At 41.8% G+C, this 26283-nt stretch overlaps 2 protein-coding genes across 2 annotated transcripts in view; one reads left to right on the forward strand and one right to left on the reverse strand.

Moving 5' to 3' along the window:
• arfgef3 (ARFGEF family member 3) overlaps positions 1–4427 on the reverse strand; it is a 47875-nt gene extending 43448 nt beyond the window's left edge. Inside the window, exons 1-2 of the mRNA XM_070841252.1 lie at positions 4343–4427; positions 1361–1412 (exon numbers count right to left, since the gene is read on the reverse strand). Coding sequence (XP_070697353.1) covers positions 1361–1412; positions 4343–4427 — 137 coding nt within the window. The remainder of the gene's footprint in view (positions 1–1360; positions 1413–4342) is intronic.
• Positions 4428–10993: 6566 nt separating this feature from the next.
• LOC139211019 (5-hydroxytryptamine receptor 7-like) lies at positions 10994–13586 on the forward strand. The gene is made up of 2 exons (XM_070841258.1): positions 10994–11565; positions 12695–13586. The coding sequence occupies exons 1-2, from the start codon at positions 10994–10996 to the stop codon at positions 13584–13586; spliced, it is 1464 nt and encodes a 487-aa protein (XP_070697359.1).
• The last annotated feature ends 12697 nt before the right edge of the window (positions 13587–26283 follow it).

Consider the following 26283-nt stretch of genomic DNA (forward strand, 5'->3'; position numbering starts at 1 on the left):
GCACGCTGGCTTAGAACATTGCAAAGACATTATCATCAATATTTAATCTAATAATCTCTTAGAAAACAATCAAGGTTACCGAGTGAATAATTCATGATGTGTTGAGCCGCAACACCATCCAGAACTCACGGCACATTCATCACAGTCCAACGGGGGCCACCAACAGCAGCAGCTCTCGATTCGCTTCACATTTTATATTTGCATTAATATATACATTTAAAAACTCTTAACCGGAACACTTCAAAAAAACAGAGTTGAGTTTTAATGCCCATACACAAAGACAGCACATGCACAAAATATTCCTTTGCTTCTACAATGAAAATTATGATACAGGAGTTCTAAAGGAAGATATACCTAAAAAGATCTAAAGATGGGGTTTAAAGTTTGAACCCAGCCTCTGCAGCTTTTTGTCCAACAGTCACTATGAACAGCTGTCTGCATTTGTAAATGCCCAGTTTGGTTTTCTCGGCATGGTTTGATAAACTCCACAACAGCAAAACCTGTAAAAACTAATTCAAGCCGAAGCAGCAGGGCTACGTTAAATCTGTCCTTCAGATTTTACTAGCTCACAAAGTTCTGTCTCTGTGTACGAAGACTTTTAGATTCAGATCGTTCTTGAGAGCATATACTTTGTGGTCAGGATGCACTGGTTGGAGATGATACTAACCTTATTAAGCAGATCGTGCATCAGCCTGACGTAACCATTCCACCATCTTAAACAGTCTCTTGTCATTATAAAACTCAGAATGTCGACTCAGTTATTTTCATTAAGGGGCCTCATTTACTGTAAATCGGGATCAGGGAACACACTTTTGAGTGTGACTGGGTTCATCTTAAACAGACAAGTGTCATTGTGTTCAGCTCTTGTTTAAATCCTGGTAGTCTCTGGCAATTATACTCTAATGGTGTTCAAGCTGCGTTTAACCTTGTAAACTCCACGTGTGTCTATGTCCAGTTAGGGTTAGGTGTTTTTCTAACCCTAACAGAATAACAGATGAGCCCTAACCCTAATCCAGGACACTCATGGGCAGGTTAGAGTAAGTGATGTGTCACACTTCAATATTTGCATTATCATCTCAGGAATTATTTGATCATTCAAAGTAATTCAAATCATTACACACTGTGTCTTGTAGCCTGGTAGAACATACGTAGAACGTGCAGAGACATGGGCACACACTCAGGTACAAAAAACATGATCAAATACATGAAGTGAAAACAGGAAACCTCAATTTGTTTGGCCATCGCTAAGATCATCATCAGCCTCCACTAAAATGGGAAACTTAATTGGTTTGGAATTCATGCCTTTGAAGCTTTGAGCTGAGTCGCGTTGAAATGAAGCCAAATCCGTTATTTAACTTACCGAAGTTGCGAAGGGGAAAGCTTGGCTGATCCATTCTGAGACTCGAGGCTTTCTGTAAGTTGATGGAACAAAGAAAAGGAAACACTGTGATTTATTACATCTGGTTAGATGTGCTGTATTACGTTCACCTAAACAAAAAGACAAGAAACATTCATAGCTGTTAAGAATTCGGTTTGTTGAGCTCAGGAGGACCTAATGACAAATATGGGATTTTCTTTACTCAAAGAAATCTGGTCCCCAATACAATGTCACCAGAAGTCTATACAACTATATTAGCTAGTTAGTTAGCATAGAACAGTAGCTCAGGTACAAACTGCTTGTGTGTTACTGTATATTAAATAAACCCCATGAAAAACTAAAACCAACAAGAAATGGATCTAACTAACAAGCACTGTGTGCGTAAAACAGCGTGATATATCTTCTTTCCCGGTGCCACAGAGCTCCATTTTTCTCCAAAAACTATTAAAAACACATCAGTGGGCTCATTAATGTGTTTCACTGTTGCACTGGGGACATGTTCCTTCACTGCCAACACACACACACACACACACTGTAGTTTATTTTGGTTCAATCTCTCATACACCGTCCTGCTGCCCCGAATATTCACTAGGGCACCGAATGTGGATTAATCCGCCGCTGAAAATAGTCCCCAATAAATGCACTAAGACTACAGCGGCCAGCTGGTTAAAGAAAAAAAAAAAAAACTTTATATTTGTGGCTATTTATTCAAGATGAACGTCTGCAGTAAGAATGACCGAAATAAGAAACTTGAGTCTTGTGTTTTAATAACGCCAAACGTCGAACATCAGCATTAAAAGTGAAAATGACATGTTCATGCTGACATTACCTCATACAACAGTTATCTCAGAAAAAACCTTGAGAAATGTCACCTTGGCTGTACTTTCATTCTACTGCATTAGTCCTGGTAGAAACTTGAAATATGAGACTTGCTGACATCTCTAAAACCATAAATCTCCTGCTTTCCGCACAAGCTGTAATGTTGAGTATGAGTTTCAAGGTTTAGTGTGCACGAGCCTTGCCCTTGCACTGTGTATCGTTATACATGTGCCCCGTGTCCGTATGTGTGTGTGTGTGTAACGTTAGCGTCAGACGTTTGGTATCCTTGATACTCAGAGACAACTATGAGCTGCACACTGATTAATGTTATGGGCGTGTCGAGGCAGTTGGCCGATGACGACCATCGGTTTCCGTAGGAGCATCTTCACTCTACACTGCGCTGTGAAGCCACGTCAGTCAGAGGGCAGACTTAACTGGAATACAGTGCGGACCACTTTGGTTATGCCCTGTTAGGTTGAAACATGGTCCTGCAGTGTGTGTGCATTAATTCAGTGTGTACGTGTGTGTAAGATTACATGATTATCCCTTCATCAGCACAATCTGAGCCAGTTCTCCTCTTGCTGTGTCACCTGCCACCAAAAGGCCAGACTGGCCCATCACGCCTATTAATACTAATAATATCACCACTGACGTCAATGGAAACCGTTTTGTTTTTGTTTTTTGTTTTTTTTCCCTCCACATTCTTAAATATATTGTCTTCGGAACAGTTTTTAAACCAATTTAGTGTCACGTCCTCTGAATGCAGTTTCTGGGGCTTTTCTCTGAACGTCTGGGGAAACCACTCAATTGTGCAGACAGACAGTAACGCGTCTTTCCCCTTTCGAACCATGAGAAGGTTCCTCACAGTTTTCCACGTATGCGAGACGCTCTGAGTCATAGTGCTGCGAATCAATTTAATGTGAACAACCTGTTTTACGACCCTTTTTTTTTTTTGTGGGGTAAGAGAGGATTAGTGAGTCAGCACAAACCTCAATATTAATGATTCTTCATGTTGTTGTTATTATACACTTTCATAGCTTTTTTCATTATTTATACTATAGCAATTCTATCATTTTTACATTTCAAAAGCATATAGTAGCCTACTGTATATAAATATTACTGAATGAGCCATGTTGTGCCTGTGAATATCATAACTGCTGCTTAACGTTACACACAAAGCTCCGAGCTCTGTATTTATTATACTTCCCTATATGGAATTGGACATCAGTGGTACTCAGTGGTATGTTTATAGTGACCTTACTATGCTTTATCTCACCTTTTATGTTCGGTGTGATCATTGTCTCTGTGGTTCACTATTGCCACTGCAGAGTGAAGTAAGCAGCTACAGGTTACTGAGGCTCTTCCAATCCTATTCACGGTTACTTATAAAATATATCTACAATTCAACGTGACCGCTGTCGTTCCTAAATCCTGTCTATTTTTGTCCGTCTGCCCTTAAATTTATGATTAAAGGTCGTGACAACACCAGTAACATGATCTAATTTAGCCATGACATCAGGAGCTTTATGAGAAAACAAGTTGTGGTTAGATGAACTGGTGGAAAGTTAATGTTAGTCTCGTATGCAGGAAAATGTACTTCCCTTATTGGAAGTTATCTTACATTAAAGGGAGGGGGAGGGGGGGGGCACTGGACAATCATATGCATGATTTAACTATTTATTGTCATTGTGCTTTTATTACCTTTTACATGCAAGTAAATCACTTTGAATTGCCTTGTGTCTGACAGGTGCTATACAGATACATTTGCCCTAAGAGCCAGTACCTAAAACCACCAGGTGCAGCTTTGATCCCTGTTTTGGATGATGGAGCTTCTCACCATCACATGAAGATATTGGAAACCCCCCTCCTCCTCCTCCTCCTCCTCCTCCCTCTCCACCCCACCATCAGTCCCTGGGGCGGGTGACCACCTTAAACACAGCACCCTCAACTTGTTAGAAACAAGCGTTTTCTTGCAGTGTTTCTGCAGGATGGAGGCCTGTGGGATTACTGTAGCTGCTCTCTGTTTCCTAAAAGCTTGCAGGTGAACACATTCGCAGATCCCCCCCCCCCCTCCTCTCCAATCCCTTTGCCCCCCTCGGAGGCAGGATGGGGTGGGAGAGGGTGATATCTGCTGTACACACTCACCGAAGGCGTAGACGCAGGCGTCGCGGATCGCTTTGTGCTTGTGTCCGTTCGCGTCTTTCTGCAGCTTTCGCAGGATTTCCTCCATGCTGGCTCCGGAGCGCGGGCGGCTGCGTAATCCCAGGGACCAGAGGCACGCCGGGGCTGGGCTGGGTGTGTGGACGTGTGGGGGGTTTTGTTCGCCGCGGTGTTTTTAAGGGTGCCGTGACAGTGACAGCATCCCTGAACCCCCCCGATGAAGGCGATGATTCATTCCCGACGACCAGCCAATGATGTCAGGCCAGCCGTCAAGCCCGTGGAGGCGGAGGGAGGAAGCGCTTGAGGTGGTGTTCGTGCATCAATCCACGGAAACCCGGCGCAACCGCGATGATCCTCCGACACCTGCCGAATAATCACCAGAGCCCTTCTCTCACCCAACACTCAGCGAGTAAACGCCCTTCTCTCATCTTCATCGGTGGTTTTTATTCCTCGGCACTACCGTGTTTTTGTAAAAATCCGTTCCGGCTGATACTTGTGTTCCTCCCGGAATCCAGATCCGGTTCCTTCTGTCCCTCAAATCAAGCTGCCAGCACGCCAGGCACCAGAGCGCGCACACACACAGCGGATTTCTGCCCAACCTGGCAACTCAGTATTTACACTGTCTCCCGGTGGGGGAGCTTTAAACTGTGGCAGGAGTCTGCGGAGGGACTGGAGGGGATTTCCTGTCTCAGCAACAGGGACGACAGGTGCAGGAAGCTCCCAGGGCTGCCTTCAGAATAAAAGGGCCGATCTCCTGGTCTCTGTTTGTTTTGTGTTTTAAAATGCAATTCCTATCTCTGGTGTAGTGCACTGTAGGGTAGTCCGGCCAAAAAGGTCAAGGAAGGTGGTAGGCAGGCAGACTCAGCAGACTTCTTGCGTGCAAAAGAAGTGATTTTATTTCACAGTGCTCCATGAAGTTAAACTTAAATTGCAAAATACAAAAAAATATTTACAAAGAAACATAATTTCAAAACTAAACTGTAGCTACTCAAAAAAAAAAGGAACTATTACACTATGGCAGCACAGCCCTGACCTCTCTGTCTCTCTGTCAATCCATCCCCTCCTGGCATCCAAATACCTACTCTTTATATAGGGCGTTCAATTCACACCTTGGCTCACTTCAGCTCTACCATTCAGCAACATGGTGACCCAGTCTGCACCCCGCATGCAAACAAATCTGCAAATAAAATCACAGCACACACTACAAACCTCTAGACACCTCCAACCATTTCCCTACACGCTAAACAAGCGAACTCAACAATAGTTTATGCGCTTCAGTACCAACGAAACATTTGTCAAAGGGGGAAAAAAACCCTCCACTTGGTCTGACTCAATGATGTCACTCTGACATCACCAACACCATAAATTGGGGAAGTGCTGGGCCGGTCTACTCTTCAAGCACTACTCCCTCAGAGCCAGAGCAAACAAAGAAAGGTAAGTATAAACAAAGAAATGAACAACTGAACCACATTTTACCTGCAACTTAATAAAGGATGACTGAACTAAATGACTGAGTGTTTTACTTTAATCCTTCATGCACTAGATGTAAACTGTAACCTAATAACACAAACAAACCCGGGATAGTATGTGCCTCAATGTTACACTGGCCTGGTCAAATGAAAGAAAAACACACAGAGGGAAAACAGAATGTGGAATGTAACATGAACATGTCCAGGGACAAGTGGTGAGGAGAAATGAGTGCTCACCCACTTTGTCACATGCACATACCTGTTCTTCATTCATTCATTCATTCAGAATGGTGAAAGAAGTATTCAGATCTCTTACACTACTAAGGTAAAGGAGGCAGTGCAAGAGCCCTGCATTCAAAGTCATCTGCAAAAGTACAGGTATCAACATTTCCTTCAAGTACCTTTCCTTTCATAACCATGTGTATTATATTACTGGATAATATCTGTGAGGCGTTATTGGGTTCATCACATAATGTTAATGTTGCAGCTGGTAAAGGTGAATTTTTAAAGAATCATTTGAATTACTCGATATACTCCTGGGAAGCAGCTTAACTTCTAATAATCAATCATGATTTATTTGATGATTTACATATATTTTGTATTATTCTGAATTTGTGAAGTAGCCTAACTAGTGGCTAAAGTAGTTGTTAAACTAATGAAGTAGGGTAAACGAATGTAAAAAGTCCCTCAAAACTGTCCTTAAGTACAGTACTTGAGTAAATACACTTACTTTCCACCACTGCTTATTCATATAGGCCTGCCTGTCAGGATGATGGGAGGGACGACCAAACAAAGATAATGAGCCACCTTACAGTAGCTTCTTGTGACCGAGCTCCACATCAATGCTTGTTAACGGACAGTTAACAGTTATGAAGGAAGGAAGGAAGGATCAGAGAGGCACAACAGACAATATGAAGGCCACAGTTCTGCAGACCAGTAGGAAGATCTTATCTTGTGTGGACAATATGCGCTTGTGCCCACAGATTTACATTTTTCTGGCACCAGATAATTGTATGAACAAGATCACAACATCTACACACCAAAGATTTTGGAAAGTATTTCAGGACCTCTTGCAGCACCTGGAGGCCACTGGAGACACAGCAAGGCCACTGCAGTCCATCATCATCATCATCATCATCATCATCATCATCATCATCATCAGGAGTCAGAGCAAAGTTACAAGTTGAACCTGAACCATGTGAACACATCAGTTTGAATGCATCGTTGTCTTCAAAGTAAGCGTTTTATTGCCAATTTCTACTTTGCAACATTAGGATCTTGACATGAAGCATGTTATTTTAGGACTGAGCTCTGACAGGAATTGCTGAAATAGAGGTAGATGGGAGGGCATGTCATCCTCCTCTGGGGACCATGAACATCAACAATCCATTCAAACCTTTTTTGCTTTTTTACAGTGCATAATGACCACCATAGCCATTCCTACAGCCACACTACTGGCATGACCACAAATCAAAGTGACCAATAAAAAGGATTCGTTTGTGCTGCTGATAATTAACACCCAAGCTCAAGTTGCATACAGCAATCAGAAGGGCGGGTACATTTCCAACAATCTGGGGAACATGAACTGTGTCTGTACATTATTGATCTTGATTCACGTGCTGTACTCTCTTTCATGTCTTTATCCTTAAATGCTGTTTTATTGTTGGCTAATGCTTCCTAATCATTTTCTAGACAGTTAAACTCAAGTCAAGTCAAAAAGATCAATATCAAAGGAGTGAAAACATGACCTTCATAAATACACCACGATACAGTGTGCTCAATAAAAGATTTGCTCCAACAACAGACTGAGATCTGCAAAGAGATGAGAGTAATGAACAGAGTGTGAGATTTCTCAAGGACAAAAATCACATTTCAGTTTCTCTAAAGTTTTGAAGAACTCTAAAGGTAAATATTTAAAGATTTATATGTACCCAGAATAAAAAATTACCATAATATTCAGTACATGAATATCTTTGATGCCCTGCCTGCTCTTCGATTTTTTTCTTTTTAATAGTAACCTATATTTTATGATTTGTGTTTGAAATGTGGTGCTTATGTGCATCCCTTATTCTGTAAACCCTGATTTTTCCTATCTTGTAATAAAGACTGAACAAATTTTGGAGAAGCAATAGATTCACCACACTGCCAGAAGTATGTGGACACATAAACGTTACATTCATACCAGATATCTTAACATGTAAGTTCAAGCCTGTGGGCATTAGACTATCACAGCCTCCACTCTTTTAGGAAGGCCTCCAACCAGATATTAGAAACTGGCTGCGGGGATTTGTTTCCATTCAGCTACAAGAGCATTTGTGAGGTCGGTCCACTGATGTTGTGCAATCCAGCCTCTTGCAGTCGGCATTCCAGGTCATCCCAAAGGTGTTGCACGAGCTTAAGTCAGAGCTCTGTGCAGGCCTGTCAGCAAGTGGTTGATTGTTCCATGGCTGAAAGACTTATGAATAAAACATTGGATTCAGCTTTTATCAAAGCTGATAATTCCCCACTAAGGTGATCTGGGTTTTACTTATCATCCTTCAAAAGCAGAGCAGATACTGTCAGCAGTTTATTTTAAAGTTGCTGACAATTTTAAGTATGATACCATAAGGGGAGCACTGAATGAAAGCGGTGGTTTGGTGACCTGCTTCTGTTACTAGAGTTTGTCATGTTGCTCCTAAAATGTAGTCGGTGTCGGCTGTTTGGTGCTTTGACAGCAAGTTGGTGTGAATGCAGGAGTGTTTCCATTGTAACAGGAGTGTTTTGGATCCAAATGCTGCATACAGTATGTCAGTGAGACGTCTTTGTGCTTGGCAAGCAGGTGAATGCAGTTCAGAACAACCTGGTTCAGAGTTTCTTTGTAGCAGGATTTCAGCTGCTGAAGCTGGATTGGTGAGCCGGTAAGTGGAGCGAGGAAGGAGAGCTCACACTCACAGAGCACAGTTCAGTGGGAGCTGGCGGTACAGTGAGAGAACTGCAGCAGGAGCACAGCTTGGTGAAACAGCAGGTCTGGAACCAGGTGAACAGTGAGAGAAACACACGAGCAGGCAGAGGATCGGGACACCAGCCCGGGGAATCAAAGCAGCCGAGAGCCAGAGAGCCACAAGCAGACAGGATCCAGAAAGGGCAGAGGCACAGCTGGTGGTCAGAGACAGAGACAGGCTGGGTCGGCAATAGGCGATCAGTCCATGAACGAGTGCGAGAGGGAGTCTTGCATCAGGAAGCGAAGAACAACCTGGCAATGAGCGAGTTAGTGGCGAAGGCTTTAAATACCGGCTTAGTGAGTGATGAGGAGCAGGTGAGTGGAACAGGTGGTGACTGATCAGTGGGAGTGGAAAATTACTTAAAGGAGAGTCAACCAGAAGGCAGACTGTGACATCCATAGCTCGGGGATCAACGATCAAAATATCAAAAATATGTTCACAACCTTTATAAAAAACGTGCACTTATTAACAGAGCTACACAAACTGGGGGTTTCAGTATGATGTCAAATCAGCAAGAGCACCGACCTCAGAGGCTGCTGGTGTCAATCTGTAATCTGAGGGGGTTTACACTACGTGTGCTGCTGCTGCTGCTGCTGCTGCTATGTGTTTAAACAGACTTCTGAAGGTAAACATCCTTTTAAGCAGCCTGACCTGTTTAATGACAGAGTCTTGCTTGCGTAGTAGGCTGTTGGCCCTCTTGTGTATGCACCCTGATTAAATTTCACTTTGTACACTGAAAGCACCAACATCACCTGTTCACATCACCACTGAATTCAGTATTTTTTTCTCAAATGTTTTCATGTCTCAGACTCCCACATACATACACTTTATGGCTTTTGTTCATTTTAATGGTACACAATGCAAAAAGGCTGAAGAGTAAAGTTTGTGGGGGATTTTTTTTCATGTTGCCTTAGAGAAACAACTTCCAGGGGATCAAATGAAATAGGGGCCAGACCCCCAGTCTTAAAACCACAGATCATTTTTAAAACGTAATTCTATGAGTGGATATTGTTATTTATAGTTAATTCCTTCACTGTACCAACATGCAGTAGAGGCGTATTACCGCTTGGGAGCGCTACTGTCCAATGCTACTCACGGCATCACTATCATCCCAGTGTTTGGGGTTATCATACAATAATTACACTCAGATTAGAAAATGAACGAAAAGGATCCGGAGGCAGTTTGCCTCTAGCGACATAAATCTGTGACAAGTGACAGGATGGTAGTTTGCACAACTTGTCCGAACAGTCATGATTTAATGTTATGAACTGTCATTAGCAAAATGGTTGGAGGTTGAATTGAAGGAAATCAAAACTTCAGCTCCCTCACCTTGGTTGGAAAACAAAAAAATGTATCCTTTTTTCGTTAAAAAAAAAAGCTATCGTCCAAAATGTGATGTTTTTCTATGATGTGATATAATGACAGTTTTTATATGTGTGAATAATTTATACGGACCACTTTTTCACACCATTCATTTTTTATTCTGAGTCACAGCCTTTGTCTTTCTCTCTCTCTCTCTCTCTCTCTATGTCTGTCTGTGTGTGTGTGTGTGTGTGTGTGTGTGTGTGTGTGTGTGTGTGTGTGTGTGGAGGGAGAAATGCTTAACAACACAGGCGATACCAAAATACATTTGAAATCGACAGAAAATGTCTTCATTCTGCGCAATTACGCACGACCATCCATGGGCACAGTTTGTACTTGCCGAAACATTTTCGGTTAAATAAACTCAAAAAATGCTCAGGTGATTTTTTTTTCTGTGGATAATTTGTTCAAATCTTTCTGTCCTAAAATTCCGGCAGCCTATAGGCAATCCAGCATGTCTCTTGACGTCACACGTCAACTTTTATGAATATGCGCCCAATGCGGTTTTTAAGTTTCGGTCTCTCTGCACAGCAAGCTGAAAAGGAGAATGATAGCCAGGGTCACCACAGACAACAGGAAATAAAACCGTATTTTATAGGTCGCGTATTTTTGGAGTATGCCTGCGGCGCGCCACGTGCGTAATGACGATCATGCCCCTAAATAGAAGAATTAAGGCGACGAGGCTTTATGAGGGGAAAGAGAGAATGTCAGAGTAGTTTAGAATTACTCATTTCTCACACCAACACTGGCACATCTGTGCGCGTCTATGTCACCACCGGACGGGTCTCCAAGTCCATGGATAAAAAGGAACAGAAAGCAGCAGAATGGTTATTGTGGGAGCGAGTAACGGAACCTTTGGTAGTGGCAAAATGAGGTCGTCGTTCATGATAGAGGATAGAGTCGGTGGTGAAGATCCCGGGGGCTCCACAAACATGATGATCTCGGAGGCTCTGGCTCCCCGGCTGCTTATGATTGCGCAGGGCGCAGCAGAGGCTGCAGCAGCAGCGACTTCTCCGTCCACCTCCAGTCAGCCGCAGGTCATGGAGACGAACGGCACCCGGTGCGGCGAACAAATCCTGAGCTACGGCCAGGTGGAGAAAGTCCTGATCGGCGGGGTCCTCACCATGCTCACGCTGTCCACCATCTGCGGGAACTTACTTGTGGTCATCTCCGTGTGCTTCGTCAAGAAGCTTCGCCAGCCGTCCAACTATCTGATCGTTTCTCTGGCCATGGCGGACCTGTCGGTGGCTCTGGCTGTGATGCCGTTCGTCAGTATCACGGACCTGATTGGTGGTCAGTGGATATTCGGACAGTTCTTCTGTAACGTTTTTATCGCCATGGATGTGATGTGCTGCACCGCGTCCATCATGAGCCTGTGCGTAATCAGCATTGACAGGTGAGATAAACTTCTTTTCTGCCTTTAACGAAATAAACAATTCTTGCACCGTAAATGCAGTGAATAATATGTCAAACAATAACACTATAAGAAGCTACTTGGTCATATTTTGGATGAGCCAGAAAAGACACCCGGGCAGAGGCTGTATTATTACCCCTAATTCCATATGACTGGTTTGTTAGACTTTTACGCATCGCAGTTGAGGAACCAGACTACCCACATGTAGATTTTGTCAGAAGCAGACACAAATTGCCACTATCCTATTCTTTAATCCCACATTTCCCCACGCACCACACTCTCTCTCACAACAATCGCATTACGCAGTCTAATAAAGTATTTGCTCAGTCCTCCGCGACACTAAAACATGGGATTTGTGTGTGAGGGAGGTCAGAGCGCAGAGGCTCACTGTGACTCAAGGGCACTTTAACTAAATTGGTGAGACAAAGTGGCTGATGTGGAGATCAAACCTGTCTCCTTTCTTCTCGGTTCTTTACGCACCAGATTCCCCTCTAGGTTAACTCCCTGTTTGAATGGAATAAAAGGGTCAGAGTGTGAAAGGGGCAACGCACTGTAAATGACTCTCAAATTACATCATAATCAAAATCAAAATTACTGTAATAACTGACTTCTACCTGGCATCTAGTTCCATCAGTTTAATAGAATTCTGAAAATATTCCTTCAAATACATGCCATCATGCATGTTTAACCTGCCTGCTATGACATGGCGGGTTAAACAATGTATTTAGATATGTTGTTTTAAATACATTTTTTCCAGGGATATTCCTGAGTATGAGCATGGCTTAATGCTGTAAATGTGATCTGCAGTTGTACCCACTGAAACGTCTGCTGATCACATATGGTCATTCACAGCATCTCGGAGCTTCTCTTTCATAAAATGACCTTCCCACCTGGGGGCTGCATATGGCAGCCACAGATTGTTGTTAAGCGCCTTGCTCAAGGGCACCTTGTTGAGAGTGGGAAGGGGGAATCACTTATTCAGAGAGGAGTAAGGCAAGAAAATACATTTGCGTTGGCTTAGAAATTATAAAAAAAAAAGATCTAGCAAACAATTTAGGTCAATGTTGTCTGCCTGTTTATGAAATCTTTCCATGTATTTTTTTGTCTGTAGGTATTTGGGTATCACAAAACCCCTGACGTATCCTGTCCGACAAAACGGCTGCTGCATGGCCAAGATGATAATATCAGTGTGGCTCCTCTCAGCCTCCATCACCCTCCCCCCTCTATTCGGCTGGGCGCAGAACGTCAACGACGGCAGAGTTTGCCTCATCAGTCAGGACTTCGGCTACACCGTCTACTCTACAGCTGTGGCGTTCTACATCCCCATGTCAGTGATGTTGATCATGTACTACAGGATCTACAGGGCGGCCAAACTCAGCGCTGCCAAGCACACCATCACTGGTTTCCCCAGGGTCGGGGAGCACAGTGCAGGGGTGGCTCTCCGAGGGGGGAGAGGAGGGCATGAGGTGCAACTGTCAGCAGTGTCAGGAAGTACTGAAGGGACAGAAGCTGGCCAGGAGGAGGAAGAAGAGGAGGAGAGCTTGGACTGTGTGGCAGCTGCGTTGAAGCTCCAGCGTGAGGTGGAGGAGGAGTGCAGCACGCGTGTCTCTCGCCTTCTCAAGACCGGTGAACACCACCAACGCCGGAAGAGGAAAAACCAGTCCATCTTTAAACGAGAGCAGAAGGCTGCGGCCACTTTGGGCATCGTGGTCGGCGCCTTCACCTTCTGCTGGCTGCCGTTCTTCTTGGTGTCCACTGCCAGGCCGTTTGTCTGCGGTGTGGAGTGCAGCTGTGTGCCGCTCTGGCTGGAAAGAACTCTGTTGTGGCTCGGGTATGCAAACTCCCTCATTAATCCTTTCATTTATGCTTTCTTCAACCGCGATCTGAGGACCACTTACAGTAACCTACTGCGATGCCGCTACAGGAACATCAATCGGAAGCTGTCGGCAGCTGGCATGCATGAGGCTTTGAAACTGGTGGAGAAGCCAGACATTGATGTGTAAAACATCATCGTCATCGTGCAAAGGTCATCAGCTATGCTGCAGAGACCGACAGAGACATCGGCTTAGGTTGTGGCACAAGGCCAACGCATTGCAAGACTGGTTATTTCCTCAAATTTTTACAATGATCACTGAGGCGAGATGAGGCAGGATGTTGTGATTAAATGGATGCACATGAAGGCACATGCAAGAGGCCTACATCTTTTTTCATGGGATTGAGAAAAACTTGAGGTAAAGTTAAACTCACTGGTGAATTTATACTGTCTGAATAGTGGCTGCTGCAGTGTACTCACAACTATTGAACAATTATTGCCCCCTTGGTGAAGTCCAACAATTGTAATGATGGTTGCTACCTTGGTGCATTCAGAAGGGGTTTCTACCCCGCTGAACAGACTTTTGCACATGATATTGCCACAACAGTAGGTGGAGCTACGCACTGGCCTTGTACTTGGCTACCACCATGGATGGACATTTTCCAACAGTGGGCAGAGTCTTGTATTTTCAGATTGAGCCAAGGAAAACTTGTCCTTACAAATAAAAATGGAGGAGGTCTTGGAGCTCAGTTTGCCCATGAGGCTAGAACACCAAATGTCCCTGTTTGTCACAGAGACACTGTTTTTCACTGCTTCTACAGTAAATGTTGAGTTTACTTCAGAGGACAACAAGAGGATAAATTATGATTTAAACTCAACTGACATGTAAAATTTGTACACAAGTCAATAACTATGTATTTTCTGGGACACATCCTGTTTCAGAGGTCAAAATGGCTCCTTCTGATGATCTATTATACCTGATATGAGTTTATATCTTTTGAAGATGCTTTTTTTTTGGGCCAATATCACAATGTGTTGAACGTGCCAAAACTTGCTCCTTTTTTCTCTGTTCAAGTCATGATCATCACTTTGATGAAAACTAATTTATTTATCAATCTGTTTAGTAATCAGGCAGCTCACTTATGAACAAACAAGCATTTCCAGGAAATGAGGTTACTCTGAACTAGTTGGTGGTTAGATGGAAGCCAACACCCCAGAGATAAAGATGTATAGATGAAGAGGACCACTTAGGACCTTTTTGAACATGCCTGTGCCTTTTCCTCAGTTGTTAAAGGTTTGATTGCTGCACATCAGAGTCTCATTTCAAATTATACACATCGTGTTTTTGATTTGACAGGATGTGTGACAGTCTCTTGGGCACTCTGAGTCGTTCATGGCCCAGTTTTAGCCGTGTTGTGTGTTACATCACACAATAGCTTGCGAAACAGGCGCTATCTAGGCAAAAGCTAATGGATACGTGGATGTTGGTTAAATTTTCAGAATGCCCTACTTCTCTGTTCTGCATTTGTATTTTTAGCAACACTATCCCAATCCAGGAATGCTTCTTTAAGTCATTATCAATTTAACAAGCGATTCTTTTTGCGGTTTATTGTTTGGTCTAAACAAGTAATAGAAAATAATGAATTTCTGTCCATCACAATTTGTCAGACCCCAAGGTGATGTCTGCAAATTAATTGTGTTGTCTGACCAACAGCCCAAAAAATTTACAGTGATAGAAAACTGACAGAAGCAGCGAATCCTCGCTCCTGGTTTCAAACCTGAAGTATTTCTCTTTAACAACTTTAAAAACAATAGCCACAGTTGTTATTTATTTAAAATCTAACACTAAAAATTAAAATTAAGCTACTCTGCTCCACCAGGACTGTGATGTGTGCTTTGATCATATTTGATTGGCAGTGAATTTTCAAATTACCCCCCAGCTATCATCCACTTTTGACTCAAATGTTGCTAAACTCCGCTTGGTGCACGAAAATATGTGACATCATGCAGAATTTACCTGTGAAATGATAAAGAAAATAGGTTTAAGATGATAAATAAAGGGTTATCAAAGTTGTAGTCAATCAATTATCTATTGATTGACTAATTAATTCATTGACTAATCATTTCAGCACTATAGCTACTAACAGTAATTATATATTCTCCAAGGTGTCAAACTTTTAGTAACAATTATCATATCTTTCGCCTGTTCACCCCCTGCTATTGTTGAGTTCTTTGCCATCATAGAAACTAATTACACAGACAAGGTATCTAATGTGGCTGTGTCTTGGGCCATTAATCTAGGGTGAGGCTCAGAGTAGAAATCTGATCGGAATGTTACAGGAAAGAGAGCAAATGATTGCAGCTTTTTTTTTTCTTTTCAAGCGCCTCCCACAGAGAAGAACAGACTGTCGGCTCAGAGTTTCATTAATGGTAAGCAGAGGTTCAGTCAACTGGAGCAGTAACAGAGTGCATATACCGTATAGGCACATTGAAATTCCAATTAATTTAATGTTAATGCCATATCCTGAGTATAATAACAGGAATAAGCTCTTACTGTATGCCGAGTGGAAGTACCCTGGACCTGACAGCTGGGACATGCTTAGTCCTATTTCTGGCAGGATTTTTTCTCTAATATTGTGTTTTCCATGTGTACAGACTTTAAGGATATGGATAGGACCTTTTCCATCCCTACCAGTATTAGTACAGTGTGTGCTGTTAAAAAATTGTCCTCATTAACTTTGAATTTGTACTGCAAATAAGTGAGAGGGAGCAACAGAGGGTAGTGAGTCCGTTTCAGAAAAAAATTGTTTCACTGAGGAAGTGTGAGCGCTGTAATTGCCACCTTTATTTTCTTTTTAATCATTAATTAAAGCTGCACTGTGCAGCTTCTGAGCCTTGATCATCATGTAGGACTTTAGCGGAGATGCTGTAGATTGACCCACTTTGCCAACATAAAATGCTGGCAATGGCTTTGATCGTTAGTGGTAAGTTACAGACTGAAGAACAGAATCCCAGCAGTGTACCAAACAACTCAAAGTTCATTCAGAAAAAGTAGGACTCACAAACTTGTTCTTTCTTTTTTCATCTTACTGTGTGAAACATGATCATGTAGTACATGTGGGGGCAAAGCTTATTTAAAAAGTTACCTGTTCTGGAGACATCACCCTGTGAATTTGCCTGAAATCAGGCTGAAATGGATAAATACATCTTTTGCTGCCACAGCTCATGGTTTTGAACTTTCATGCCTTCAGCCTTGTAAGTAGAGGAATTAGTTCAATTTTGGGGCTGTGAGCTGAAAAGGTTGAGCGCCACTGAACTGTACTCGTTCTGGGCTCGGTGCCGCCATGGCACGGCTCCATTTCCTGTCATAGAATATATGGAGAGTGTTTGCCAGTGGATATGAGCAGGGGGACATGTTTCCAAAAGTGCATCCAAAACACAGTGCATCCACCACTGAGGAGCACAGGGTTACGCATGCACATCCAGAATGGAAAAAAAAAAGAAGTCAAGTTATTGCTAACGTGACAACACATACTGAGTGGTGATTTTTGTTTTTTGCGTATGTCAACTTATGTGTGGATGGAACTAAAAGCTGACAAACCACTAGAGTAATGAGTCATGGTGATCAAAAAAGAAAAAGAGGGACAAAACCCAGACTGTATTAATACAGCATTTCATAGCATACAGCTGCATCACTAAGAGGGGAAGACAGAGAAGAGGAGAGGTGTTAAAAGGTAAATAAAAGATAGAAGCATGCCTGTGGCCTTTAGTGGTTGTCAGCTGCATCTCAGACTCTGACAGGCTGAAAAGTGTGACTAAATCTGCCCTCCCACTGAAAGGAGCAGAGTTAAAAAGCCTCTAGTGGCTACATTAATGTATCTGATCAAATGTCACTGATGACAGTATCAGACTGAGCAACAGACTGAGCTCAGTCCCAGGCCTAAAGGTTGGGGAATGATTACAGTCTGTAACATGTGGAGATCTGTGTTGATGGCAACTAAAATGATTAACCAAGCAAGGATCAGATGATATAATGGCACAGACCTGATGGCAAAGATGTGAAAGGATTGGTTCCAGAATATCCTCCATTTAAGGAAAAACTGACATAAAATGCTCTAGAAAATGAAAAAAATGTTGCAATTTCTAAGGGTAATGAATAATATAAGATGTAAAACTAGATACTTTCATCCTTGAAAGTGTCGCAGAAATGTTTAAAATTTCGATTTTTGTGCCAACGGAGGCTCAGTCTGTTGAGGATGTCCTGATCACGAGCTGTTCTTGACTAGAGAGGCTGCAGTAAACCATGTTGTAGTCCTCAATTCAGAGCATTTAATCACCTTTCTTTTTTTTTTATAAAGCAGTTGTACCAAACGGGATGTTCTTTCCTGAGATTATACATACAACTTTGATCCTGCAGGCAGTACAAAGTCACCCAACAAAGAGCAGTCTTTGGGTGGGGGGGGGGGGGCAATACTGCTTTCATGCTGTGCACTGACACATGTATTGTGTGAAAGATGCTGTACATGTATTATTAATATATGAGTGATAGTGTAATGTTATGAATAAACAGGGAAAGAGGTGACAGCAGAGCTCAGAGCAGCTGGGCTCAATGATCAATAAATCATGGAAAGACAAGTGTTATGAATGCAACGCAGTGCTTCGACCAATCAACTGGCCACACTCCTTGCATAATTTACCAACTAGCCGTTCCTATGGACAAGACTGAAACATGCTGTTGCTCCCGTCATGGTGAAACCTTGTTGTTCCAGTTACACAGAAGCAATCACGTGAACTGCAGATTTCTACTAAGCTTTTCAAACAAAGTTTCACGACCACATGGCCCATGACACGTGGTCACATCTTAGAGCAAAACTTGTATCAAAACGAAGGCTTTTCAGCAGCTCTGTTACGTAGGATTTCATGGTAGCACATTTTATCGTCCATCATCAACGGCGGAGCGAACAGCCAATATTTATAAGGACCACACGATGATGGGAGCACTCTACCCTCCAATGAAATGGCTTTTGACATGTGCCACATGTAAATATATTTTACAGTCTGTACAGTTTTATCAGGGCCGTGGTGATGAGCAAATGTGGTGAAATTAAATATACTTAAAAAAGAAAAGGTCTGAGCCATGCCAGTGTGAATGCCTTCTTTTCCTGTTTTGATCAGCACCTAAAGAGAGCACGGATACACGAAAATGGACTACAATTAATGACTAACGGCTGTCACTGCACAAACACAACATCGTGACTTGAAACGTTTGTACAGAAGTAAATTACAAGTTTAGCTGTTCGTCTCTGGCTGAGCTGCAAATCAAAAATGATCCTAAATATAAACTTCATTCCTGTCGTACCTTGACATCGTATGCAAACTCTACACCTCCGTGACAGGCCGTTGGTTTTGTGGCTTTGCCAGAAAAAGTGAACCTTTTTGGAAAACATGAACATTTTTTTTCATCCGAATCGAATAAAGCGTTGCTTTGTATAAAGAAATAACACTTAAAAACTGAACAAAGCATTTGTTTTTTCTTTAAGTAACATGTATCACTGCACTGTGTTTGATTAGAGAATACTAAGAATAAAACTGTTCAAAGCTGTTGTCAGCCTTTCTAAAAATACAAGCAAAGTGTTCATAATCTTCTATCTCCTCCTCGATCTTACACCATTTTTTTTGTGATACTGTAAAGGGGCAGGTGGTATTGATTCAGTGCCAACTCTGAAGAAGAAGCTGTCACCCTAACCGATAAGAGCGGGCTAAATGGTGTGTTTAACAGCTCTGACTGCTTTCTTCCGTGAAGAGATGTGTGGTTTGCCTGGAACCATAACAAACGATCAAAAATGACATTTAAAGCTACACATTACTTATGGGGGAAAATGGCTGAAAAGCTGGTTGTTTAGGTGGATATATGAGGATTCTGTTTAACAGAGACACAGAAGGTATGTTGTTTGAGTATTACAGATTGGAATTTTAGTTATGAAAACGTAAATGTGAAGCAGAGCCACACTTGAGGCACAAATAATTAACAACCATAAATAATTCACCACCATGGGAAAACTGTTAAATAATGAATTAGCTGAGCAGTAAGAGGGGCTAAAGGCTAATACTGTTAACCATCTACAACTAAAACAACATACTGAATTAGTCTGGAAGTTGTTGTTTTTTTAACAGCCACCTCATCAGCGTAGCTGGAAAATCAGCACCAGCGATGAGAAAACATGTTATTTCTGGCTATGTGGAATACAGCTCGCTCTTCCTTCTCCCACACACAGAGGACGCGAGGCGCTGTGATGAGCGGCTCCGCGGCACGAGCGTGTTTGCCTGCACCAGTTAACAAGCAATTGTGCTCCTCTGCTCCTTAATAATCACAAATAGAGCTGTTCTTTATCAATAACCTCATGAATTTGTAACATAAAGCACCCTTGTTCGTCTCTCTAAACGACAAAACGGCAAACAGCAGTAATACTAGCCTATGTCTAATAGATGTAGTGGATGGGCTTTTGAAATTTTATCCTGTGGGAGGAAAAATCGGAGGAATTGAAAAGTGGGCAGATTGCGAGCCAGCAGTCGGTAGCCCCGTGGCAATCGTGAGCCACGGAGCTCCAAGTCCACTCAGTGTTACGAACTGCACCTTTAACCTGCAGCAAAAGTTGATAAAGGTTCAATAGAATAAGTTACAAAACTTTTTTTTCCCTGATTTTTGTTTACAGAGATGTTACTGGAGCCATTAGGCCGCCTGATGCAGTTGTTTCACTTTTTCTTAGTGTTGAGTTTGATGCGACATAAATGCAACATATGAATAGAAATACAGTACAAAGTTGGGTTTTTACTTTTAACCCTCGTCTGTTCTTTTGACTTTTAACGGTGCCTTTGATGTGGTAGTAATCATGAGGACAGTTCTTAAGAACAAACTTTTAAAATGAGTTTTAACAATCAAAAAAAGTGGAGCCCACGAAAGGTGGTCGCGTTTGTTCAGCTCTCTTCACCTTTCTTCACCTTTCCACTGCCTGTTGTTAAGATGTAGAATAACACAAATGTATTTTCTGCTTCTGAAAACTGAGCAAAGCGCTGTTCAACCTAAATTTAACCAATTTATTTATTTAATGAGTGCGAGCACATTGTGTACGAGACAATGAGAGTTTCTGTGGAAGTGTCCAATCAAGGTTTAAGAGATTATTTCAATTGCCTTTAAAACTGTCTGCTTCTGATCTGAATCTCAGATCAGACTGAAATCTGTTTTTTATATTTATTGACTAATTTATACCATTTGGTAAACTTGTAAATTTACCCAATAAAGCAAATCCCTGTAATGAGATACTGTGACTGCAGCGTGTTTACTTGCGAGTGCAACCACAAACTTCTCAGGGACATATGAGCATTATTCATCCATTCAGTGTTATGATGAAGGAGCAGGTAGCCATTTAGAGTTATGATCAATGCATTAATATTAGTCATTCCCATTTCCCTGCCAACACGCCATCCATTTCTCCCATTTAGTCATTTGTAACACACATGAAGATGTAATGGGTAAAGTGCACTATCAAAAATGTTACTGTAATTTCACAGTAAATGACTGTACTGTAGCTCAGTTACCATTTAAATGAGGAATTTAGTTCTGTATTGGTTTTACTCCAGTTTTCAATAGTACAATATATAAATGCCAAATCATTTATTTTTCCAAACTAAATGTAAACTAGTTATATTATTATATATTAGTATAAAAAAGGCTTGATAAAATATTATGATGATATTTTTATTTAATTCTATCTTTACATACACTGCTGATGTAAACAAACCTTTTAACACCAGAAAACATGAAAAATAAGATATTCATGTACCTCAGTATCATCATACATTAAAGCTGACATTAAAACCCGTCAGTCAAATGGTGATAGTGTAGTTAAAGAGTGATGTGTTATGTTTTAAAGTGCGGCGCTGATGTGACCTGTAGTAGTTGTACTAAAAGTAATTCAAAAAAATACATGACCATCGATCAATCCATTGTCTATACCACTTATCCTGAAGGGTCGCGGGGGGGCTGGAGCCAATCCTAGCTGACATTGAGCGGGAGGTGGGGTACACCCTGGACTGGTTGCCAGTCAATCACAGGGCCGACACAGACAGACAACCATTCACATTCACACTCACACCTATGAGCAATTTAGATTCACCAATTAACCTTCATGTCTGTGGACTGTGGGACGAAGCCGGAGTACCTGGACAGGAAGTACAGGAAGAACATGCAAACTCCACACAGGTTCAAACTGCAAACCACCGTGCTGCTTAGTGCACGACCAGTAGTGAGTGATTTTTTTTTGCCAAAGTTAATATAATAAACTTATTAAGCACAACTGTTCTGAAAAAAAAAGGTAAGACATAATTGGGACAGCAAAAGCCAAACAACTTTATATTCTGGATGTTCAATATAAGATTTTTTCAACTCTCTCCCAGAAAACAGAGAATTAAGACTCACTCCAGGTGATTTGATTTCTTCAAAGATTAGACCTACTTTGTAAAGATGACAAAACGTTTCCTTTTCTTTAACAGCAGTGATATGAATGAATCCCAGACACTATTGAAGATTTCCACCGAGGCATCTCTGTTTCTCACGTTTCTCCAAAAGACAGACGAGTCACCTCTGTGAAGCATAGAAATAAATAATTAAATCTGTCTTAGTATTAGAATAAATTAGATTCATGAGAAAACGTGTGAGTGTAATTTTGGAGAAAGGGCACCAAAATATATTTTTGAAAAAGGCGAAGGGAGGCCGAAAGAGAAAATGAGGAGAGAAATAAAGAGACAGAAATAAAGACAGAATGGTGATTCACTGGTCTGTATTCAAATCATTATATTTTACATTTTTTTGTGATTAACTTCCATTGCCATCCAGAGCAGGACACACAATGTCATGTCATGTCCAAAAAACTGGGACATCTTTTTTCATCCACACTTTAAAATGAATGCTGATCTACCAAAATGCTGCAGAAGACGTCTGAAAGTTTGGACCAGGAATGAGGCTACATTTCATTTTCTCTCTCACAGTCAAACCAACTTGTAATAACCTACTTGAAAAATGAAATCGCTGTATTGCTTTTACTAATTCTTTATCATAATGCTGCAATGATATACACTGAGACCATAATCACTAAATATGGTATCAAGAATCAACATATGGATGATATGGTGGATGTATCCATGAGAGCTCAAGCTTGATCAGAGCTCTCAAGATCACCACAGAAATCACCACATTTTTTCTCATGCACTATTTGACCACTATTTGACCCCTACCTGCATACTTTGTGGTCTGGAGCTGTTTTTCAGTGTTTGGGATGCTAATACAGAATGAAATATACAGCAAGCCATGATATTTTAGACAAAAGCAAACCTTCTACTTTGTGTCTCCATGTTGTGCCGTCCCTCTCCTGTTTGAACATGACGAAGCCTCTGCACACAAAGCCAGCTTCATAAGGAAATCGTTCTTCCAGTTCTTCCTTTTCTGTATGTTCATGAAGTTGCTCCTTACAACGGTCTTTCCATTGTCTTATTATACAGTAGCTTGGCCTCTAAAATGTTTTTTTGTGTTTAGTTGAACACAATTAGAGGACGATGATGGACCGGCCATATGAAACAACTGGGAATTTCGCTCTGAGCCACTCGACAATTCTGGCCAATTTGAAATACACATATTTTTGAATAACGCCAGCCTCCGCTAGAATAAAAAACGCCTTGGCGCTGTGTGGCTGAGTGGCCCAGAGGACTGGGCTGCCAGCCCACTGCAGGGAGTTAATCTGACAGACTCTCTCTCCCAGCCAATTACTTTTGGTCCTTAGGTTCCTTGGTTCATTAGGCTGACACAGCCGAAAAAAAGATTAATTTCGTGCTGTTAGCAGTCAGTCATCTCAGCTTATTAAGCTTGAAGGCGGCAGAGAGCATCCCACTGAGCCCAGCAACACCAGTTCAACTGTTTGTCAACATTTTTCAGCTGAAGTGGTAAGACAGAAATCAACAGGGGTAAGTAAGGTTTGTTACGGAGGGACGGTCTGAGTCAAAAACTCTGAAGAGTTCAAACCAGCAAGGCTCTCCCTACTGGGCAGCCTCTCTCACCACCTCGTAAGTCGCTCATGGACATCTGGACATGCAAGAGCACAGCTGCCTGCCGGATCAGTGGAAAATGCAATTGATTGAAAATAACATACAGCATGATGAACAACAGCAGTTGCGCCAACAGTACAGTTCAGCTTTGTGTGTAACCGTGACAGAAAGTTGCATTGATTTGATGTTGTCATTGATCAAAGTGCACTTGTGATTGATGTCCACAGTGAGGCAATTTGTGGTTTGACTCATTTAGTTTGCCGCCCAGGGCAGTGTTTACATGAGCTGCCATTATTGATTTAGCCTTCCCACATTCATGCTCAGAAATATCATAAAGAGTGAATCCTGCTTTCTTCAAAACACCGCAGGGGAGAAGCTGAAACTCCAGGAGAACTTCACACCTACTGTTCTGCACTTTTACACAAAAGAAGAAGAAGTATGTTCTGTTTTGTTTTTGGTTTTTTTACACTTTATTTCACTGGCAAAATTAGTTTTTTCCACAAGTCAAAAAGTGAGTAGTTTTGCATGCCTGGTGCAACAGAGAGGAGGAGGAGGAGGAGTGAGAAAGAGCGAAGGAGGGAGAGATGGAAAGAAAGACAGTGAGCTACAAAAGCAAAACAGGATGAAAAAAAGTGAGAGGTTAGAAAAAGGGGGAACTGAGGAGAAGGAGGAGAAGTGTAGAGTGAAAGTAGACAGAGTGATGAATTGTGAAAGAAAGAGAGAAAATGGTGATGCGGTGGAGAGAAGAGCTGCAAATGAATGAATGATAGAAAGATGAGAAAGAGGCAAGTGCGGCGGTTTGTGGATGGGCTGTCAAACTCACTCAACACTGAATCACTGGCTCTTAGTGTTATTACTATGACGTGAGCCAACTAGCCATGTTAATATGATGAGTCAAAGACATGTTGATTATGATGAGTCAGTGTGCGAGGAGGTGGCAGAGAAATAGCTGTGACTTCATCTGCACGGCCATCACACTGATTATGTCCTTAAGCCTGTGTCAGCAAGGAGGAAGGGCTGATTAATCTTTCATTTATCAACGGTGGATGCAAAGACTGACCCCGTCTGCTCTCTGTCAGCAACAACTCACATAGACGCCCACGTGTTCGCGGGCCGGGAAAGTGGCGCTGAAGGCAGAACTTTTTTTCATCGGCTGAATTAAACATATTGTTTCCCAACGGGAACCTTGTGGAACAGGCAACATCGCTGAGTCCCTCCAGCTGCCGTCAAAATGTAAAAACAGGACGAAGTGCATTGGAAAAAAATGCAATTGTGGATATCTGAAATTGAAAGATCAATGGACATGCATGGCTAATGTGACGCCGTTTGTCCTTGGAAGAATGTCATTGTGGATATGTGAAATGTTCCGACTAGCAAGAATTGAATTACAGATATCTGCAATATATCCAGTCTAACTATCAAATGTTAAAATGCCTTCATAGCTACATAAATAACCAAGTTTCATTCCAAAATCAACCCATATCTGTATGAGCATTTCCTGCTCTGGCACCACTTTTGGCAGGAAGGATTTTTTGTCTGTGCCTCTGATTATGCAAATGACAGATACAAAAGTGATTTCTTATGTGCATTTTCTAATCTAGCTCCTCTCTTCCTGAGGTGTAGTCATCTTTAGGCAACTAAATTTACATGGTTAAGGTTGGGGAAACATCATTATTGACTGTTGGTGGCAGACACAATGTTTTATTGTGTCAAACTTAATAAGAGCCATTTAAATACAAATTTCAATATGAAAAATTAGTCAATTTTAGGTATTTTTACTTTAGTTGAATGACTGTCAAAAGAAAAGATTTTGCCAGAGTAGTAGTAGTAACTGTGATAGTTCAGTGTCTAAGACTGTTACCTTCAAAGTCACAGTAGAACTTGGAAATATTGGAGTGAATCTGAACGGCATTAAAAATGTCTTGGTTGTAACATAAAAAAGTGTTTTGGGGGATTTGGGAAACATTGGCAGTAGCTAGGCCCAACTCATGGTTTGGTCTTTAATCTAAGTATTTCCTGTAAGATTTCATCTTATTCAGCCCTTCTGAGAAAGAAAGAAAAAGTTGGCTCATCCCAAGTGGGCTGACTGCTGGACCAACTGTTTCCTGCTTCTAATGTTGGTGCTTAGCTACACTTAAAGACCTACACTGAACTTGTTCCTCTAAACCAGGGGTGTCCAAACTTTTTTCACTGAAGGCCACATACAGAAAAACATACAAAGGGCTGGGCCACTCACTAGAAGTGAGCTATATTGCTAATTTTAATCCACTAGAGGTGATGTGCATCGCCTTTGTATTTATTTTTTTACCTGCAACATTTTGTACATTTTTATTTTTATTTTACTTATTTATTTGTTTGTATTCATGGTGGTGGTCACTTTTACTTCTTTATTATTGTAACACCAGAATTTCCCCCCTGGGGATCAACAAAGTATTTCTATCTATCTATCTCTTCAAAACTGTCCTCAACCCTTCTCGTTACAGTGAACCTTCTCAAACGCGTCGTTTTTCTCTGGGCATATTAGCGCAGCAGAGTCCACCAAACACTCCTTAATAAACTCTCCGTCAGAAAACGGTTTACTTTTTCTGGCGATTTTGTGAGATATGACATAACTTGTCTTGACAGCTGCATCTCTGGGTGTGCAAAGCTCTGGGTCTCCTTGTGTTTGATCACGTGGTGGCGATTCAGATTGTAATCCTTAAACACGGCGACTTGTGTACCACAAACTAAGCACATGGCTTTACCTTTGACTTCTGTGAAGAAATATTTAGCAGTCCATGTCTTGTTCAAAA

The sequence above is a fragment of the Pempheris klunzingeri genome, chromosome 12 (genome assembly GCF_042242105.1).
Source record: "Pempheris klunzingeri isolate RE-2024b chromosome 12, fPemKlu1.hap1, whole genome shotgun sequence".
Classification (NCBI taxonomy): domain Eukaryota; kingdom Metazoa; phylum Chordata; class Actinopteri; order Acropomatiformes; family Pempheridae; genus Pempheris; species Pempheris klunzingeri.

Bases quoted from the DNA above. Each gene is read 5' to 3' on its own strand.
- LOC139211019 (XM_070841258.1), top strand. From the start codon at position 10,994: ATGGTTATTGTGGGAGCGAGTAACGGAACCTTTGGTAGTGGCAAAATG. The intron at 11,566-12,694 runs GTGAGATAAACT...TTTTGTCTGTAG, and splicing joins TGCGTAATCAGCATTGACAG to GTATTTGGGTATCACAAAAC.